Source organism: Grus americana, chromosome 9, assembly GCF_028858705.1.
Source record: "Grus americana isolate bGruAme1 chromosome 9, bGruAme1.mat, whole genome shotgun sequence".
Lineage (NCBI taxonomy): Eukaryota > Metazoa > Chordata > Aves > Gruiformes > Gruidae > Grus > Grus americana.
In genome coordinates this window covers 9,561,713-9,582,418 of record NC_072860.1, presented here as the reverse complement: position 1 = coordinate 9,582,418, position 20,706 = coordinate 9,561,713, and the positions used below count along the sequence as shown (strand labels likewise).

Here is a 20,706-nt window from a genome sequence, read left to right as displayed (position 1 = left end):
ACAAGTGCAAATTGGACTTCATTGGGTTATATTTTAGACTCAGAACAGAATAATAAATAAACTTGAGTACATCTGGAATATATAGTCTTTCATGTGCTGTTTGACAGTTCTTAATTATTTCAAGTGGGTGTTGAGTTGAGGCCTCCACTTGACTGATTATTTGTCTCCCATAGCCTTTTTTCCTTGGACCAAAATGAGACCCAAAGAAACAGCAAAGACATATCTACAATAAAATACATTTATAGTATAATAGTAAAAATAGAATACATTTTTCTTTCAAAATGCTTATATGAACTTGTCAAACTTTAGGAGCACTGATGTCTGTTAAACATCTATAATGTAAGAGGGTTTTTATGATTATAAATTAAATCTTTATTAGAACTATCTAATGCAAGGAGCTGATACAATGGGCAGACTCTCTCCTTTTCTTTGACTTAGAGGGACATAAGACAAATTGTCATTAGAAAATACATGCTTTGATTACAAATTTGATTACAAAGTATAAGTTATGGTTTAAAATGGGACTAGTCTCAAAGATTTGCAGTTACACCTTTGTCACTGGGATGTCCTGTTGAGTCAAACCTAATTCTGTTCATTAGAATTCAGACAAAGAACAGGAAGCTTCTAGTCTTGAGTACATGTTCTTTCAAAAAGCTTGAAAAAACTGCTACTACCACAAAATTATGAAGTGGAGGAACATCTGTCAAAGATAAGACCTGACTGCTCTTCAAGTAAACAATTTTTAATAACTTTATAAAATAAGGAATGATTTGTTTCTCTTTTATGATGTTGAGTCTGAATGAAATATGGTTTTATAGTCGTATGCTTATGTCAGTTGTTTATACCTCTTTATTCAAGCACAGATAATATAATTTACATTAAAAAATATTTTATCTTTAAAAAAGCCCCACCAAACACTGTCACCAGGCATTATTAATTGATATGCTTGTGTTCCACCAGGAGAAGTATATGTGATTATAATATATTTATAAATAAAGGATAACCCAATCCTTCTCTAATTTTGTAGGCCATCCCAATTACTTATCCATCAGTTTCAGAAAATGTACCTATTGGTACCCAAGCAGCCTCTGTCTGACGTCAGTGAAAGTAAAACACTTAACATCCTCTTGAATTCTGATCTTACTCTCTTAAATTATTGCTTCAGCCTATTGATTGTACATCTTATAAAACTATATCTGTTTTAATGCCATGTTTATTTTCCAGCTTATTTTCACCCCTTAGCTCACATATGATGTAAATCAAAACAAACACCTCTCCAACTCACCTTAATCTCTTTCCTGTTTAATTTTGCCACTTCAGAAATAAAAGTTAATTCAAATAGAGCTTTTTTTTAATAAAGGTGTATATTTTGTACAATGGGGTTTGTGCTTTGTTAAGGATACTTAATGACTAGAATACTTGCTGTTTAAGGTTTATGGCAGGATTTCATTTTATGTGCAGAACCTCTTCCACAAGACACAAGCTTGCCTTATAGTTGCATTTTTAAAAAAGTGCATTACTTTGTCTGTTGTGTTGTGGTTGCTGTCTGGTAGAAGTCTGCTTGGTTTCAGATCTGTTGTATAATGTAGTTCTAGTGTGAGATTTTGCAACCTGTAATTGCACAATAAAGGCAGATCTAACTTTCCTGAGATATTCCAGTTTCCACAACTGAATTTTGAGCTTGTATGCTTCCACTGTATTTTTCAGTCTATGTGCACTAGCTCTCTTTTGTTTTACATGTTTAGGGTACAGTAATCAGTGCCAGAATAGATGTAGTACTTTCTAAATTCACGGCACTGTCTGCAGCAAGCAGTGAGGTACTGAAGCAGTGAAGTCATGTCCTAAGTAGCGTCCTCGCTGAGTCAAGTCGTGTATTAAGACATGTTGAAGTAGTGATGTACTGCGTTCGGGCATGTGTGAAATTCAGTTTCACTTGTGGCTACAGCGCAGGTAAGCTTACCTACAGTAGTTTTATTTAGCTACTGTATGTAACAGTAGCAGTGGAGGTGCAGTTGTTCTCTCTTCAAGCTACATGTGTGAGTATTCTTGGAATGTCTTACGGAAACTGGGCTAAACCGGATTCTGTGGTGTCTCTTCTTTACTACTCGTACTTGCTAAATGTAAAGTAATTTCAGGTATGCAAGCGCAGCAGTCACAGCCCTGGCTGCATTATAGGCATATGGCTAGTGCCAGCGTAACACTGTCAGAAGTGAGCAATTACTCTTGGGAATATGGCTGTGTGTTTTGCAGAGGGCAGAGCATTCCCTTCTCATCTGTGTGGTGCATGAAGCCAGTGTCTTGATTTAGACCAGCACTGACAGATCGGCTATATGAGTTTTGGCCTCGGGACATATGACTTGTTCATGGCTTACATACAAGGTGGTAGGAAGTAGCGTTGTTTTTACTTTCTAGAACTAGGATCAAAGACACTTGCTATATATGCACACACAACGATGTCTGAAGGCTACATCACCCATGTAGTTCATCCATGCAGGGGTGGGCAAAATGTGGCTGGTGATATTTTACAGCAGGTAACTTGCTTTAGTTGAGATCAGAATTATTCTGCAGTGTAAGCAGCATTCTAGTTTATGAATAATTGCTGTCTGAAACTCCACCCTTGTCTCCTGAGAGTTACTCTTACCTTTTAAGCACCTGCTGCTTCTCCCCGTGGGAAGTGATTGCTGTTCAGTAGCATGTAGCCTTGTCAGTCAAACCTGTTCCCAAATGGGTCTTCCTGTCTCTAAGATGATTTTTTTTAGGTTGGAAGAGCTTCCAGTAAACAATAAAAGTGATCTGTTACCAAGGGTAAGCAAATCAGCAGTATCAGAAGCATTAATGCTGCTACTCTAATTTGGGTATTGTAGAGTGGTCTGGCTTACTACAGAGGCATTGCTGTTAGGTTGAGAAGGGTTTCTAGTGCAGTTACTATTTCGTTTCATAATGGCTGTGTTTAGCACTGCCACAACAGAAGCTATGCAGGTGAGTCATGACTGTGGCTTTAATCCATTTTGATAGCCTGCTGCCTGTGCTTCAGAGGCCTGAACATTCTTTGGAAATAATATATATACTCTTCTTCTCAAGTTATATAGTATATTAGACACTACTTTTTAATTTTCTTTCGATCTTTGAAGGTGTATTTTAAGCTTGTCTTAGTTTAGAATCACATTTACTTCTGTCCTTGATGCAAGTGTGTAAATAAGGGAGTGAAATAAATAACCCTGTTTCTAAATAACAATAAAAAATAGTAACATATTCCAAAGATCTAGACCACCACGTGTTGCTAATATGACTTCATGAGCCCAATTAGTAACCTTTTTGGTTTGAGACGGAACTGAGCTTGCTCCATGAGCCACGGAGTAGGCATATCTGACCTGTTCCCATCTTGTTTCTTCACTTATTTTAAGTGCTGCCTGTCTGAAGGGAGTGAGTGGGAAATCACTTGTGAATTGTGAAACCCGGTGTTTCACTTTCCTCTGATCATCAAGTGCCAATCTGTCATGTAATTAGCATATGAATGATTTTGCCATGTAAATTCAGCTGCTAAAACCCTAAAGGGTGTGGTTTCTGTTCCTTCTGATTTTTTCTAATTGCAGAATTTATATAAACTTATAATTTTGTAATCTTTTTTCCGTAGTGTGAAGCACGATTATTTTTTAATAGTTTAGTTTTCTAGGTGTTTGGTAACTTTACACTTCAATTCTGAGTGTGGTAAAACACTCAAGAGCATTAATGGAACCAGTGGAGAAGCTAATATTTATACTCAAACACTGACCTTCATCCTTTATAGAATTTGATTTTATTTTTTTTTATTTTGTTACAGCTGTGTAAATTCTCAGAAAACCGTCTCACAATGAGATTTGTGAGTGGGTACAAAACTCTGAACTTTTTCTAATAATCATCATTCTGAGGCTTAAAGGGTAGTAAAGCAATATTTTTAGTAATTACCCAAACTGTTACATTAGAGGAATGGATTATAGCCTGACAGCAAAAAAAAATAAAATCATTGCTTATCACAGAAATAGTTTGTAAAAACTCCAAATTTTTCTATTCTTAATGTTGTTTTAAATAGTCTCACCCAGTACAGCACTATTGGATATTAAGTGAAAACACTCATTTTCTGTCTGCTAGTAACTTTATTAATAGTCTTCCTTTTCTAGAGAGTCGATGAGTTGGGAGAGAGGAATAGAAAATGGGAGACAAATTTTTGGAGTATTCTTGTGGGTAGCAGTAAGAAATTCAAGGTGTCTGCTCAGCAGTGTCTTGTTCAACTCTGTATGGTGGTGTTTGGGCTGTACAGACTTGGAATACTGTTCTGAGAATCAGCCTCAGTTTGTAAACGTAGGTATTACTGGGCTAGCGGGTAGTTGAGGAGCCTGATCCTTCCTATAGACTGAGATTACGCGGGGAGATAGAATTTAAACCCATATTGAAACATAAAATTATTTTTTCTTCTCTTCCCTCTTTTCTTTTTTAGGGAATGTGTATGTATGTGATTTTAATGAAACCTAACAAGGTTTCGAGATATTTGTTCAAGCTGAATGAAAGTGAATTTTTTTTTGGGGGGGGTGGGGGTGGGGTGGGGTAGTATTCAACAGAAGTCCTTATGTAAATTTTGTACTACCAATCCTTAAATGTTTTGACTGTAACGATTCTCATTTTGCCTTTACTCTTTCTCCTGTTCATCTAATGATGCTATTTCAGGAAAGTTCACTGAATATTGAAGGGGAACTGTCTGCCTAAAAGGAATGGTAGGAAGATGCATGGGAGATGGGGAAAAAATTAATGTTTTCTTAAGGAACAAAAAGGGGTGGATAGAAAGGGTTTGAGTAGAGAAGTAAAACCTCTTTCAGATTGTGCCATGAATTTTGTCAGTATTTGGAGATTTCCCTGCCCCCAAACTAAAAAGTAGCAAAGCTGTAGATTTGTTCTGGTATGCTTTAGTCATAAATGCTGTGCTTGCACTCTAAGCAAAGTAGACTTTCTATGTAAATGAAGTTTTGGAAAGTGGGACTGATTTTTAATTTTGAGGGTATTCATAATTTCTTTTTATGAAGAAAGAGATGATTAATTCGATTATTTCTGTACAGTGGAAATATGAGCAATTTTTGAATAGCATGGGTGTACTGAATTTAAAATTTTATTGCTATGTGTGCCTTCATTGTAGGACCGTGTGTATGTGCAACAAAATAACGTGGAGAATGTCTACAATTTGGGCTTGATTATTTTTCGAGATCAAGTTGTACGCTATGGTTGTATTAGGGATCACCTGCGGCAAACCCTACTAGACATGATTGCAAGAGAAAGGAAAGGAGAAGTTGTAGACAGGTAAGATGTTTGTAAGTGGCTGTCTTTTCTTGCAAATAATACCTGTCAATTTTTAAGAGTGAATCAAGAACATACATAAATAAATCATTTCTTAATGTTGCATTTCTGGTCACAAGTAAAATTTTTCCATAACATGGAATAACGTATTTCTTTTTACATTGATGTTTAGCATAATGGTAAATGGGGAAGCTCATTAATATATCTTTTAATATTTATCTTGTGTTTTTTTATGAGAAGTTTTGTTAAATCTATTACTGCCTTGTGCCAGAGCATTTGGTTACAAAGCAGAGTTTTGACAATTCTCTGCCTCTTGCTGCCCTGTATTTCCTCTGTACTGATGAGAGGTTGTTCAATTTTCTTGTACCTGGTTATTGGGTTTTTGATTATTTTTGAAGTTTTCTTTTTTAATTCTATTTCCCTTCCTCATGTTTCCTGGTAGTTCAGTTGCATCTCTGAGCTTTTAAATCTGTCCCTCGTGTTCTCTGACCAGTTTAGTAGATGTGGAGTTCTGTGCCACACACTGCAGATACTGCAGCTGAAGTATTTTCACTTCAGATTTTCAAGTTTTCTTGTGCATCTCCAGTTTCAGAGCAGCTGTTGGGTGTGGAGATACGTAAACTCCATGCTACTTTGGCTGCAGTTCTGTGAGTGAGATTGCCCAACATGCAATTTATGAAGAGAAAAATACTCCCTGGCAACAGCTGTATATTGTCCCCTACTGCCAGAAAGTGGAATTTTTTTGTGGATGCTGTTCTTTTGTTTTCACATTTTATTGATGTGTTTCTATGCCTAACCAAATGCTTAACTTGCTGATACGTTTTCATTTTGTGGATTTTTTTGTGGGTTTTTTACAAGCAAACCCAAAAAACTAAAACTTTGCGCACCAACTTCCATCTGTGCAATTATTTTGAATTGCTCGATTCCAACCTACGTGCGCAGTTTTCAATTTTCTTTGAAGTAGTATTTTAGGTTATTTTCTTGTGTGTTGAAATATATTCTTAATAGTTTTCTGAGTTAGTAGAACTTGAGACCTGCTTCCCTATCATTGTATTTAACATATTTAATAAACGTTGTTAGCTCCTTAGTTTAGAACAGAAAAAAAAAAACAATCTTGCTGCTGTAGTAGTCTTGAAAACCTGTCATGTACCAAACAGATTTAGGATGGACTTTCTATTACTGTATTTTATTTCAGTTGATACTATGTTCTGAGTTGTTATTCTGCTGTGTACTCTGTCTTACAAGCATGTAGATTTCTCAAGTTGTTAACAACTTACTTTTTGGCAGAGGCGCAATAAGAAATGCTTGCCAGATGTTAATGATTCTAGGTCTTGAAGGAAGGTCAGTCTATGAAGAAGACTTTGAGGCTCCGTTTTTGGAGATGTCTGCAGAATTTTTTCAGGTACAGCAATGTTGTGATATCATATTTGAAATGTTGTTATAACTGTTTGGAATTGTGAGGATTGGTGGTACTTATTTGATGAGTATGTCTGTCTCTGTTAAGAAAAAAAAATTCATTAACTTTGCAGAAAAAGACAAATTTTACAGAATTACCATAACTTGAATGTAGTTTTGAGAGATGGGTGCTGATAGCATATAAAGTAATGATTGTGCTAATCTTGTGCCTACTTTGGGCTATTTAATGCAATTTAGTCTGTCCCTGCATGGCAGCCACGGTCTTTTGAAATACCAGTAGCATGAAAGGTTCAAATTGTTTCAGGCTGGGAATGAAGAGGGGAGACTCCTTCCCTTTGAGGATGCTTTGCTTCCTTCATGGTTTCTATATTTGTGAGAGAATTAAGTGTATCCAAGTGGCTATCGAGTTGTTGACCAACCACTGAATAACACATTTTAAATATTTCCTGAGGGTTTTTTTGTGAAATAGTTTCAGGAAAAAAGCCAGTCGAATGGTTGTTGAGTGCAATCATGCTCATCTATTGTTGGAAATTGATAGAAATTGTAAAAGCATGTTAAAAGATATCTAGATAAGATAATTGGTCAATCAGTTCTTATGCAGGATCGACTGTCTTTCATATCCTCTGATCTCCAACCTTCTTTGAAAATCAGAAGCATATATTGCACAAACTTTTAAAAGTCATTACATCCTGTTCTTCATTGGTGCTACATAAAATTAAGAAAAATAATTACTTAATTTAAGTTTTATTTCTTAGCTCTGCCTTAAAAAAAAATCTTTCCTCCAAAAGACTATGCTGACCAGTACAGACAAAACGAGTTTGACATGAAATAATGTCCTCAGCGTTGTCACTAGCAGGAATAATCAGAACTGTTGATCCTCCCAACTCATAAATATGCCATAAACTGGTATTTGAAAGGAGGTTTTGCCTTTTCCCTCTTCCCATCCTTCTGTTTTCTTTGGACCTGTGGCTAAAACTTTAGTTGGTAACTGAAAACTACATCGACCTAGGTAGTTTTAGTATGAAAAATACCATGTTCATATTGCATGTACCCCTTTATGTATGTAGTGTAACAGAACCTTTATTTTGTGTTAAGCATGTATGTAAATCTTGGAGGTGTAATGATCTCATTTGTTGGACATACTGGGTTTGATTTGAACTTGCTTGTAAATGCTGATCTGAAATAACCAGAACGTTTTCTTTTTCCCCTTTAAAAAAAAAAAAGTCTAAAGTATTAATTTGTGTTAATCACAGATGGAAAGTCAGAAATTTTTAGCTGAAAACAGTGCTTCTGTATATATAAAGAAAGTAGAAGCTAGAATTAATGAAGAAATAGAACGAGTGATGCATTGTCTGGATAAATCAACAGAAGAACCAATTGTGAAAGTTGTTGAGAGGGAGCTTATTTCCAAGCATATGAAAACTATAGTGGAAATGGAGAACTCTGGGCTAGTTCATATGCTGAAAAATGGGAAGACAGAAGGTAAGACTGCATCATGTGGGAGACAGAAATGCATACGATGCTGCTTATTGTTTCTAAACATAAGATAAGTCAAGCTTAACGTTTGTGTTCCTGTGTAATTTTAAAAACAGTTTGGTGGCTCTGTTTTGTAAACATCTGAGAATATTACTTCAGAGACTTTTTAGAGGGCTCTTAAAACAGAGCCCGTATGTATAACTTGTTTTTATCTAGTACCTGATACAGGTACTTTTTTTGGCAAGCCAAGTATCTCTTAAGAAAAGTATAAATCTACTGTAGTGGTCTTTGGTACCTGTTTTCCATGAGCCATTTTATTACTTTCATTGCTCTGTCAAAAGTTTTTTGGCCCACAGGCAGTTATTTAAAAAGCACTAGTGTAAATGACTTATTTAATAGAAGTATTGCAGGACCAATTCTTGGGCAGAAGGCTTTGTTGCAGAAAAAAGTTGGCTGTTTCTAAAGGATATGAAGCAGCTTATTGAAGTGGTTGAAAAAGAAGAGCTTGGCTTGATTTGGTTTTCCCTAATAGAGGTTAAAGTGGTGCAAAATGACTGAATGAAAGTTACTGTGGAAAGAAATAGAACCTAAGTTTCTAAAGCAGCGTAATGAAGAGAGTGATTGTAGTATCTATATTTAGACATCGGTTCTCACACTAAAGCTGTGAGAATGGGGAACAGACTTGCTGCTTGGATTAATGGCCTTTGTTCATTAAAGCAGCTTCACAATTACTAGGTGATAGAGTGACAAAGTGAGCAAATTTCTTAGCTGTAAGAAAAGAGAATTACTGTATTGAAAAGAAAAGTGATGATACTACACTTAACATTTTTTTTCTTTAATATCCAGTTAAGATAGCCTTCAGGCTGTGAGGGTACAAGGATATTGAAGGGTATTCATAAGATACAGGAATTAGTTTAACTTCTGTAGGCCTTGGTTTGATTTAGTTAAATACTAGAGAGGAAGTACTTGCTGCATTGTGAAGATAAGATTTCACAAAAACGTACAAAGCTGGATTGCTCTTTTAGAAAGCCATGTTTAAGCCAAGCCACTTCTCATGATTTTAGATGGATGAAACAAAGTAGTGTAAAATTTTATGGCTGACGTTCAGACAAATATGAATTAAACTCCAATTTTTACCAGTCTTTGCTTTTAATAGACAAACAAGCATCTCATTAGTGTTGTCCTATTTGCTTTAACTTAAGCTTTTCTTATAACTTTTAATACAATATTTGATTTTTGGGATGATAATCGTGGAGGCTACTTTCTTAAATGCCACTGGAAGACATAATCTTACTGAAACTTGAAGTGCACCATCCTTTAGTGCAAGCCTCAACTTTTGCTGGCCTGGGGATCAGCAATAGCAGATTCCTTGCTGCATACAACCTAGAATAATTGAATCCAATCTTTATTTTTAATCTTGTGCCTGCTGCAGCCAGCATGTTGTCAGGGGTAAAGGAGAGTGGACATCAGGAGATTCTAGTGCCTGAGCTGTTATGGGATGCTTTTTGTGGCTTAAGTGCCTGAACTTTTACTGTTGTCTCTTGCTATGAAATGAATGAGTTACAGAAGTATAACAGACAGAGGATGTCCTGCATAATATCTCATTCTTGTTTCCAGACCTCGCTTGCATGTACAAATTGTTTAGCCGTGTGCCAAATGGTCTGAAGACAATGTGCGAGTGCATGAGCTCATATCTGAGAGAGCAAGGCAAAGCACTAGTTTCTGAAGAGGGAGAAGGAAAGAATCCAGTTGACTACATTCAGGTAGTTAAATATTTTACCTTTCTTTTCTTCCATATTTCCTACATTCCCCAGAGTAGCAGTTAACAACATGATTGATAAGGTAAACCTTAATATTGATTCCAAAGGGATTATTATTAATAAGCTACATTTATAATTTTGTTTAAAATGCACATTTTCCTAAATTTTCAGACATGTTTAGAACTCTTACCTAAGCTGCTCAGAAAGTACATGCTCAGTTTTTGTGCTTTTGATAGCTGCTTTTATTAAACAACATATTCAGGCTAATTATCTAACTGCTGGGAACTTTTCGGATTATCCTAAATGATATGTGCCTCCAGAGTGACTTGTACATCTGCTGGCAAATAGCTTTATAGTATCTACTTTGTTTAATTTTGTGTAATGTTAGCTATCAATGTTTGAGACAAAAATCACATGACAATATTTCGTGGCAAGATTAACTATGACTGAGAGGTGAATGTGTTATAAATCATAACAAATTACTTCATTCTCTGTCTCCCTGAGAAACAGAACACTTCTGCATGTTAAAAGACATAAGTGTTCTTTCTTGTTCTCCATCTCTCATTAAGAAGTGATGTGTACCATTAATTTATCAAGATCACAAAATATGCTTCAGGAATGTTTGTCATCTTTTCTCTCCCATTGTCTCTGAGAAGGTGGTTTTAAATTTGCACATAAAATCTTCAGAGTTCATTGAACTTTAAGGAAATAGTTTTATGGCTGGAAAATGTTTTATTCTTAATGTGAAGATGTCTATTCATTAAATATTAAGTTGTTTTTGGGGGTTTTTTTTAAAGTGTAGTTGAAGTCCTTGTGTCTGGTCTGTATGAGAAACATTTAATGCTGTTATGTCCAAGATCTCTGCTGTTTTGTTTGGAATCAATAACTTTGCTAGAACTGGTTACTATTATAAGAAGCCATTTGAGTATATAAACATTTTTGATTGGATTATTAATTTTCTGGCAATGCTGAAGCAAACTTTTTACCAAGCTTGGATGAGAATCGCCTCTCTAAGGATTGTTAAAAAGAAGAGAGAATGCTCTTTGAAATTTATTAGGTTTAATGATTAAGGGCTGTTAGGTTTTTTTTTGTAGTGGTATGATTTTTTTTTTTTTTTAAAAAAGGGCAAATGATGTGGAAAAGAAGTGTCTGGATTACTTTGAAGTCATTTTCACTCCTTTTGAATTCTGATGGACCTAAAGGGTATCATTAAAAAAAAAAAGAGTGTTAAAAACTTAATTATAAAGATGCTATCGATGTTTGCTGCTACAAAGGTGAACAGCATAGTGAACCTGAAGAAGACTTAGAGCCATACTGCATGTGCTTTGGGAGGGCTCATCCTCAGCACGTTAGTATGTACCCCAACCATCTCATGAAGATGTCTGAGGGAAGGGATTGGTACTTGATTACCACTAAACCCCCAAACAGGTTTATCCTCTACTTCCATTGACACAATGGAAGAAGAGAAAAATACCTATGAACTGAGAAACCACCTCTTCTCATCTCAGCCATGTTCATCTGAATCTTTCAAGGACTTAAATAGCAGTAAGACAATGGATAAGGAAAGCTACTTTATACCATCAAGAAAAAACTTCATCATAGTCCAGTACTGCTTCTGCAACATGACATCACCAAACCCTGAGCATAATTGGTGAGATGATTGCAAAAGCATTGCCAGGGCATTAAATTTAGAACTTCTTACAATAATTTGAAGGGATGTTAAAATGCTGCTGTAATGTAAGGTACTAACAGTTTCTCCTGTTTAACACCAGGTTGTTCAGATGGTGTACTCCTGGAGAGGAGGCATAAGCTAACCTTGGTAAACAGAGAGATAGTGGGATTTACTTTGAATTTAAAATTTCTATTATGCATTAATTAGCCTGTCTAAAGACCATTCCTTTAAGTGAGATGGTGAGTTCCTAAGAAACATTACTGCTGCTTTCAGTAATTCTTGAATGGCTTCTTTAAGTACACACCTATAAATAATTTCTTAAGAAACCGAGGACTTTAAGATCATTTAACCTGAACAGCTTTTGTGGGCAGTTGTTATCCATGATAAATTTAACTCTTGAGTGAAATTCCTGTGCCGCCCCCCCCCAGTTCTGCCTTAGTTATGTCTAAACCCTGTGTGTATCATATATACTTAGCAAGGTGCTCAGGTGATTTTAAGATGTTTCCCCCTTATGCACTCAGTTGTTTTAACTCTGGGTGAAGATGATGCAAACCCTAAAAATGATGTTAAGAGTCTGATGATTATCTCGGAGGAAGTGGTTCAGTTCAGGCCTGTGAACTTCACACTGTGATAACTGGAGAGCTATTGCTTGTTTCTACCTTTCATATGTTCACAGTGACTCTTAAAAATCAGTAAGAAACATGTGACTAAATAATGCAGAACATGTCCCTGGATTGGAATTAGAGGGGAGGAAAACCTAACAAGATTAGGCCTGCAGTTACAGTGTGTTTTCTTCTCAAACTTCCTCAGTAGCTGTAGGGATGCAGTTAATGGATGCTTAACCTCATTTTTCTTGTATCTTCTATTTATGATAGTGACTTTGTCAACATTATTTAAAATAGAAAGGGTTTAACAAGTACAATAAATACCTCCTTAAAGTTGTGGATTTAAAAATACAGTATATCAGCCTGTTTAACAAGCGTGATTAAAAAACTTCATTAATCTTTGAGTAGCCTATTACAGCAAACTGCACCAGTCTTTGATAACAATATTTTATCCAGTTTATCTGAAAATTGCTTCTATAAGAGATTTATGGCAGCTATAGATATTTAAAAATGGAAATGAAATTTCAGATGCTTTCTAACCATGCCAAACACAAAGAGCTTTGCAGAATCTCTGACTGTAGACATGGTCTTCTCTACGACTTCATCTATTATTAAAACTTCAAATCAGTGAAAATGTTTTTACCTTTTTTTAAGGGTTTACTGGATTTGAAGAGTAGGTTTGACCGCTTTCTTCAAGAATCTTTCAATAATGATCGACTCTTCAAACAGACTATTGCGGGTGACTTTGAGTACTTCCTCAACCTCAACTCTAGGTCTCCAGAGTACCTCTCATTATTTATTGATGATAAGCTGAAAAAGGGAGTCAAGGGAGTAAGTATAAATTAAATCAAAAGATCATGCTCTTTGGTGTGTAAACTTGGATGAAATTAAACCAAGCTACTTTTCTAAGAATTATTTTTATATTAAGATAAATGGCAATACTGCCTTAAATATATGTAACACATCTGAGCTCATAACACTTTAGATATAAACTTATAGAAATATAAGGCACTAGGAGATCTCAAGACATTGTGTGGCTTGTCCCCTATCTCTGAAGCTGTATACCTGGATTACCCTGGCAGATAACCTACTCAAAAAAACATTAGGCTGTAGCAGATTCTGCAGCTCCCATCCTTCAAAACATTAAATATAATTTCCTTAATTATATTTATAGTTTGACAGTTATTCTCAATATCTATTAATTTCTTTTGAAAATTAATTCCCTTGGGTAGGGGAAACAGTTTGTCTTTGCTGCTTCTTACTGCTTTTATATATCAGAGGACTATTATCGCATCTCTCTCTCTCCTGGCTTAAATACAGCTGTTTCCTTCAGTCTTACCTCATAGCTTCCTTCATGAAATTTTTTGAGGTACAACACCCAGAACTGGACAGGATAGTTCAGCTGAGGCTTCAGTGGCTCTGAATAAAGCTGAACATTATTCAGTGGCTCTGAATAAAGCTGAACATTATTGCATGTATCTTATACTTTAGGAATCAAATAGTAAATTCTACTTATTTATAAAAATAATTTCATTTGTTGTGGCACCAGACAGGCTTTGCAAAATGAATCTTAACATTTTAAAGCTTTCATTCTAAGCTAACTTTTCATACTCCTAATATGGTTTCCATATGTGCTGTTTTTAAAAATACTTAAAAACTTATCCAGGAACTTCTACTATATTAATCCAGGCATTCTACCCATCCATCGGCTCCCTTCTCCTTCACAATTGCTTTTCCCTCCATTTTAAATCTATTTCTTTCTCTGCTCTATTGAGTTTGTGCACTGTTCTTTTGGCTCTATTGTTCACGTTGGACCAGTTTTGTTGGCTTCTTTATAGGCTACTGTTAGACCATATGCTTGCTGTGAATTACTTTAAGTATTTAGGTTGTATAAGACACTTGTGCTGGAAGGTTAAAACCAGCAAATTACTTCTTTTACAGCTAACAGAGCAAGAAGTAGAAACTATATTGGATAAGGCAATGGTTTTATTTAGGTTTATGCAAGAGAAAGATGTTTTTGAACGCTATTACAAGCAGCACTTGGCAAGAAGACTTCTGACAAACAAGAGTGTTTCAGATGACTCTGAGAAGAATATGATCTCTAAATTAAAGGTGAGACAGGATCTGCATACTTTTTGCTTCATTTTTTTTCATAAATGTGGTTTCTTCTGTTTTTACATAAGGGATATATAGATAACATTGCTGTTAAATGCAGATTTGATATTAAAGCCCCACCACAAAGTATGAAAGGCTTTTCTGAATAATTTTGTGGAAATAAAAGGAAGGAAATACTGGAAAGCACCTGTGAGAATGCAATTTAGCAACAAAACTTTTTTTTTTTCCTCCAAAACTTGTTAAGACTTTCCAAATAAGAGGACAACTCCTGTTATCTAGTTACTGGATTTGAAGACAAGACTGTATTTAGTCCTATATTTTCTATTATTCATAGTAGATTTTTTTTTTTATTGTATGCATCGTTTTTTAGTTGCATCCATCTGCAGACTGATGATAATGCTGAATTTATTTTTGATTAAGTAGTCTGAGATAGATTGGAAAAAAAGATCTTCATGCAGTGTCTGGAAACACGTTTTCCTTAGATGGTTCAATTTACTGGTTAAATAGGCCAAGAAATGGAGAAGAAAGTAAAGCCTAAAGGTGAACAGTCCTTGAAGCAAGTTCTAATGCAGCTTCTTCCTAAGTGGCATGATAAATGGCTAGGGAGCTTCTGAACCCGACTGATTTGATCCTAAAATCAAACTTTACTGATCCTCGTTTTTGACCTTCATATTTTATCAGTGAGCAAAGTCTGTTTGCATCGGATTTCTCCAAATTATCAGTATTAATTCCTTCCTGATTACCTCTCCACCTCTTCTAGCCTGGTGATTTAGAAGGCACAGACATGTATTTGCAAGATGAATCAGTGGAGCGGAACTTCCTTCTTCTCATGTTGGTGCACAGTGATCAGGATGCTGAAGCTAACATACTCGCCTTAACCATGTGTGTTAGAAATAGGCACAAAGTCCTATACCTGCAACTGAAATGCATGTGTTTGTGCACATGTGTCTATATATGCATATGTCCCTAATTCTGAAAAGGTCTAGTATCTCACTTGGTAATCTGCAGTAAGCCTTTAAAATTATACACTCTCAGGACAATGGGGTTTTTTTCTGATACAAATGAAAATTTTTATTTTCCTTTACAGTATCATGCTAAAAAGCTGGTGAAAGTGTATACCTTGGCCTGAAACTTTCACAGATTGATTTTTTTTTTAAGATGGGATAGGAAGCTAAAAAGAAATCAAAAATACAATAATGGAGAAAAGAGAAGGAAAACAAGTTTAGATATGTGTAGGGTTAGATCCTTAAATGAAAAATGAAACTTTAGGTTCTAAAGGTAGTGCAAATGGGAATCCCAGTAACCAAATGCACAGAAATAACATTTTTTTGAGATTTATAAACTAACTTTTAATCTTGCAGTTCACATATCAGAAGCTCTGTTTTCATAGTGCTGGCAAAACAAGTTATTTTGTGTATTTTAGACGGAATGTGGATGTCAGTTCACATCTAAACTGGAAGGAATGTTCAGGGACATGAGCATCTCAAACACGACAATGGATGAGTTCAGGCAACATCTTCAGGCAACTGGGGTAAGTGTGGGGGTCTGCGTGCTTCTCCTTTTACTTCAGTACAAACCCTAGACCTTTGTCAAGGCGTGTGGGTTTTAATCTGTTAGTATATGCGTGTGGAAAGGATGATTTTGTTAGCCTCCTCAAATTGCATTTCTTTTACTGTGTTTCTCACCTCACAAACTTTGTTAGTATTTCCCGAAATACAAAAGTCAGTTGGAAGCCTGATCCACAGCTTGAGCAGTGCCAATTTCATTCCCTAAAACCCCATTTCAGCCGCTCCGATGTCCGGGTGGTTCTGCCGGGCTCCGCAGCAGCCGCCCAGGCGCAGACCCGAGCCGGGCGCAGGTCAGCGGCTCTTCCCGCCTGCGGCCGGCAGGGGGCGGGCGGCCGCCGCCTTCCCCGCCCAGCTGTGCTGCCGCCCCTGCCCAGCTGTGCCCGTCCAGCTGTGCCCACGCTCCTGCGGCCGGCAGCCCGCGCTCATGTGCGATTCGGAAACGCCGTGTCACCAGCAAAGCCTTCTCTTTCTCTTTCTGCAAAGGTAATCTTAGTTACGACCTGTATTTTATGTTAACGGTAAGAAAAATACTGCGTGCTGCAGGTATTTAACAAACATAGCATCTCATGATTAACTTTCCTGACGCAATTAATGCCTTTATTAAAAGCAGAAATACCATTTTATTCAAACTGCCAGATATGGACTTAATCAAGAAGTGTTATGCCTTGTTATAAAAGGGGACCTCTGGAATACTGCATAATGGAGAGATTGCTTCTATTTTGAGATATCAGTTTACTTGCTCTAAACACTTTTTTCCCCTATACTGATACTCAGTAGTGCTTAATAATATATAACAAACAGCCACATAGTTCCCTGTCTGCAGGTAAGTAAGTCTGTATATGAAGCGTGTTTGATTCAGTTTCAGAAATCTGAATGCCAGGAATGTGTTCATGGAGGAACTCAGTCCAATGTCCCTGGTTAAGAAAAATTTGTTAGAGCATTCACATGTTTTAGGTAGCGTGCAGGACTTGTACAGGGGATGTGTGTGGGGGTGTGTGTGTGTTAGATTCATGTACTTTACACGACAGTTTTACATTAAGTGAGTTAATAAATTATGTTTCTGTCTTCTTTTTAGCTATGTACAGCTAATAAGATGAATCTTAAATGTTAACACATATTCTGCTATGCCTTATTTGAAACTTTGTCTTTTTCTTGGCAAAGGACCAGCAGTTTGCCTGATGGTTGCCTTTTGGTCAGCCTAATCATGGCCTTTTAATGAAATTTCTGAAGTACTTACTTATGATGGAAGTGTATATATTTCTATTGGTGTCTGTCGTGGTTTTACCCCAGCCGGCAGCTAAGCACCACGCAGCCGCTCACTCGCTCCCCCCCTCATCGGGATGGAGGAGAGAATTGGAAAAGTTAAAGTGAGAAAACTCGTGGGTTGAGATAAAGACAGTTTAACAGGTAAAGCAAAAGCCGCGTGCACAAGCAAAGCAAAGCAAGGAATTCATTCACCACTCCCCATGGGCAGGCAGGCGTTCAGCCATCTCCAGGAAAGCAGGGCTCCATCACGCGTAACGGTTACTTGGGAAGACAAACGCCATCGCTCCGAATGCTGCCGCCCCCCCCCTCCTCTCTTCCCCCAAGCTCCTTATAAACTGAGCATGACGTCATATAGTATGGAATATGCCTTTGGTCAGTTTGGGTCACCTGTCCTGTCTGTGTCTCCTCCCAACTTCTTGTGCAGCCCCAGCCATCCCGCTGGCAGGGCAGTGCAAGAAGCAGAAAAGGCCTTGGCCCCGTGTAAACACTGCTCAACAAGAAGTCCATAGAACAAAAACATCTCTATATTATCAACACTGTCTCCAGCACAAATCCAAAACATATCCCCACACTAGCTACTATGAAGAAAATCAACCCTCTCAGCCAAAACCAGGACAGTGTCAATAATATTTGAGAAGAAATACAAACAGGAAGATTGGGGGGGGGGGGTGTTATGTGACTGTTAACTTGCTGGTGATACTGTGTTTTATATGAGATAGTCCAGTCTACTCCTTTTTAAACAACTTGTGTATCTTGAATATGTGTGGTGCCTCCTAGAGGAGCCAGGCATCTGCTCTTCTCTAAATAATCCTACCTGCAAAGTCTTGTGCTGGATCCTATATCCTGAGATATAGGTACTGCCAAGGACTGCGTAGATGATGATTGGTTTGCTATCACTAAGTGATAGACTCAGCACTAGGGAAAGTCCAAGCTAATAGATTATGAGTAATTTCTACAACTGCGATCCTGAGACTTCAGTTTGTTGGGAGTTTTGTAAAGATTAGCTCACTTCAAGGCACTCTCCATCAGTTCATTCCATTTTTATGCTGAAAAGACATCTTGTAAAATAAAGTGCTTCCAAAACTCTTTCAGGTCACAAACTGCTCAGAGCTCCATACAGTGTACGATGTGAGGCATTCTAAATGAATGCTGTGTTCTGGTCTGACTAGGACCAAAACAATTGGCCCAACAGTTGCTATCTCAGATGTTTCAGTTCCAGATAAATATATTTTCTGTATCTTTCTGTCTGCATTGCTGGCCTTTCCCTGTGCTTTCGCTGGAGAGAGAAAACTGTTGAAACTTTTTTTTTTTGGTGATTCACAGGTTAACTAGTTTTCTGTGTCTAAATGGCTGTTTGAATTTCTCTTGTGAGCCTTATGACATTGGTGATATGAAATTAGAAGCACAGCAGTAATGTTGGCTGCAGAACAACCATTACATGGGTCTTTACATACTTTTGCAAATTGTTCCTCTTAAACCGTAATGAAATTCAATCAAAAGGATTTCTGTATGAGTAGCCTGTTGCCAGTCTGTCTAGATTTTTCAGAAATTTCCTAGGCACAAGTTTGTTGATGCACACAGGCACTCAACGCACACAGTACAAAAGCTCTTCCGTAGTGCATGGAAGTGCTACTCCGCTATTTAATAAGTGGAAGTTTCTGCGTTCATATGATAGTTTTGGACCTTCTAAAATACAATATGCTCTATTTCTATGTAGTAGGTTTATAACAAGTTGGATATAGTATGCTTTTTGTTTCTTGTCCATAATGTGTGTTCTTTGAAGGTATTAGTTATACCTCCTAGAGCTGAAAGTAGTCAGTTTTAAGTTCAATAATATTCAGTTTAGTTGAGATACCTAGTGAGGATTATGCCTCACTGGTGGGCAGATGTTTACCACCTACTAACAGAACTACTTTATAGATCAGCACTTCAATTGTAGAATGTTTCTTAACCAGTGCTGAGTATTTATGGTAATGGCTGTCTTTAGGGAAAGTGGCTACGTTGTGTGTGTACAAGGGAGGAACTGTTTACATTGCAGTCCAGAGGTAAATTGCAGGAAAAGCTCCCAATGGTTTAACATGAGATATTCAGTATTTGCTCCCTGCTTCCAGAGAGTGAATTTATAAACAGTTATTTTGAAACCGATACGTTTAGCAACTGGCTTTACTGTATGTTGTCAAAAACCTATTTAGAAAGAATTGTTACATATGAGTTCTGTTTAAGATCACAGGCATTTCATTCTTGATTAATTTATTTTGTTAAATTCTGTTCACTCTTAAATGCCAGAGGGGAATAATGTGGAGGATTTTTGCTGTACCGTCTACTCTGATAGTGATGACTTGATTTGTCTGGCTTTTTAAAAATAATGTTTATAGATAGATGTCTATTTTTTCTTAGTCTGTAAAAATTCTATACATTCTACACTGATACAGAAAAATGCTGAAACGTGATCCTGTTTTAAAATAGTGGATGTTTTCTTCCAATTGTCCTTAGGTCTCATTAGGCGGTGTTGATCTTACTGTGCGGGTCCTCACAACAGGTTACTGGCCTACTCAGTCAGCCACACCAAAGTGCAACATCCCTCCAGCTCCCAGACATGCTTTTGAGATATTTAGAAGGTATGTATTAAAACAGATTTTTAGGTAGAGGTTTCAAGAAGAAACTTTCTCAACTTAAATTACAGATATGTTTTACTGTTAGGGTTAAAGACATGCTAGCATACTGCTTTTCTTCAGTTCATGCAAAAATCAGAGAATGCAATAGTCACGTTATGAGGCTTGAGGTTTTGGAAGCTTTTAATTAGAATTCTAACAAGAATTAGTATTTTGAAAAAGCAAAAGTTAGAAATTTCTTTGTGTCCTTAATGGCTGTGAAAAGTCTATGTAACTGCTTAAAGCAGTCACAAAATGTAAACTATGTATTACGTTTTTAATTTAATTATATTACAGATTTTATTTAGCCAAACATAGTGGGCGACAGCTGACACTCCAGCATCATATGGGTTCTGCAGATCTCAATGCCACTTTCTATGGGCCTGTTAAAAAGGTAAAGTATCAAGATTATGAAAATATTGTATCTTTTAAAAAAAGTAAGGAAATACACATTTGAAAGAACTTCACAGTTGTGTAAAATAAAAGCTTACTCACTGATAATATAAGAATAAGAAAAAGATGCCTTCCATTTGCTTTATAGTCTGATTCTTCCTTTGTAGTAGTTGTTGTTTTGATATTTTTCCTCCTCTAAATCAGATTTCAGTGCACCACTCAGCATCATCTCTTTGTTACTTTGTGGAAAAGTAGTAATTTTGATTTTGAAGGGACCTCAATGATTTGAGTGTTTGGATGGCTTTTTTGACTGAGAGTTAGTCAAAAGTGAAATGAAACTTGTTTCACTTCAGAGTGATTTTTGTTAATGTGAAAAAGTGTTGTTAAGCCATGTTTAGCCTGCTTTTCATGTTCAGAGTGCTAGCAATGTAGACAACATTTTTTTCCAACATGAGAATCTTA

General features: G+C 36.6%; 1 protein-coding gene across 1 annotated transcript in view; it reads left to right on the top strand.

Moving 5' to 3' along the window:
• CUL3 (cullin 3) overlaps positions 1-20,706 on the top strand; it is a 59,576-nt gene that overhangs the window by 29,420 nt on the left and 9,450 nt on the right. Inside the window, exons 4-12 of the mRNA XM_054835120.1 lie at positions 5,165-5,325; positions 6,610-6,724; positions 7,992-8,220; positions 9,832-9,977; positions 12,906-13,082; positions 14,193-14,363; positions 15,790-15,897; positions 19,694-19,818; positions 20,149-20,245. Of these exons, the coding sequence (XP_054691095.1) occupies positions 5,165-5,325; positions 6,610-6,724; positions 7,992-8,220; positions 9,832-9,977; positions 12,906-13,082; positions 14,193-14,363; positions 15,790-15,897; positions 19,694-19,818; positions 20,149-20,245 (1,329 nt within the window). The remainder of the gene's footprint in view (positions 1-5,164; positions 5,326-6,609; positions 6,725-7,991; positions 8,221-9,831; positions 9,978-12,905; positions 13,083-14,192; positions 14,364-15,789; positions 15,898-19,693; positions 19,819-20,148; positions 20,246-20,706) is intronic.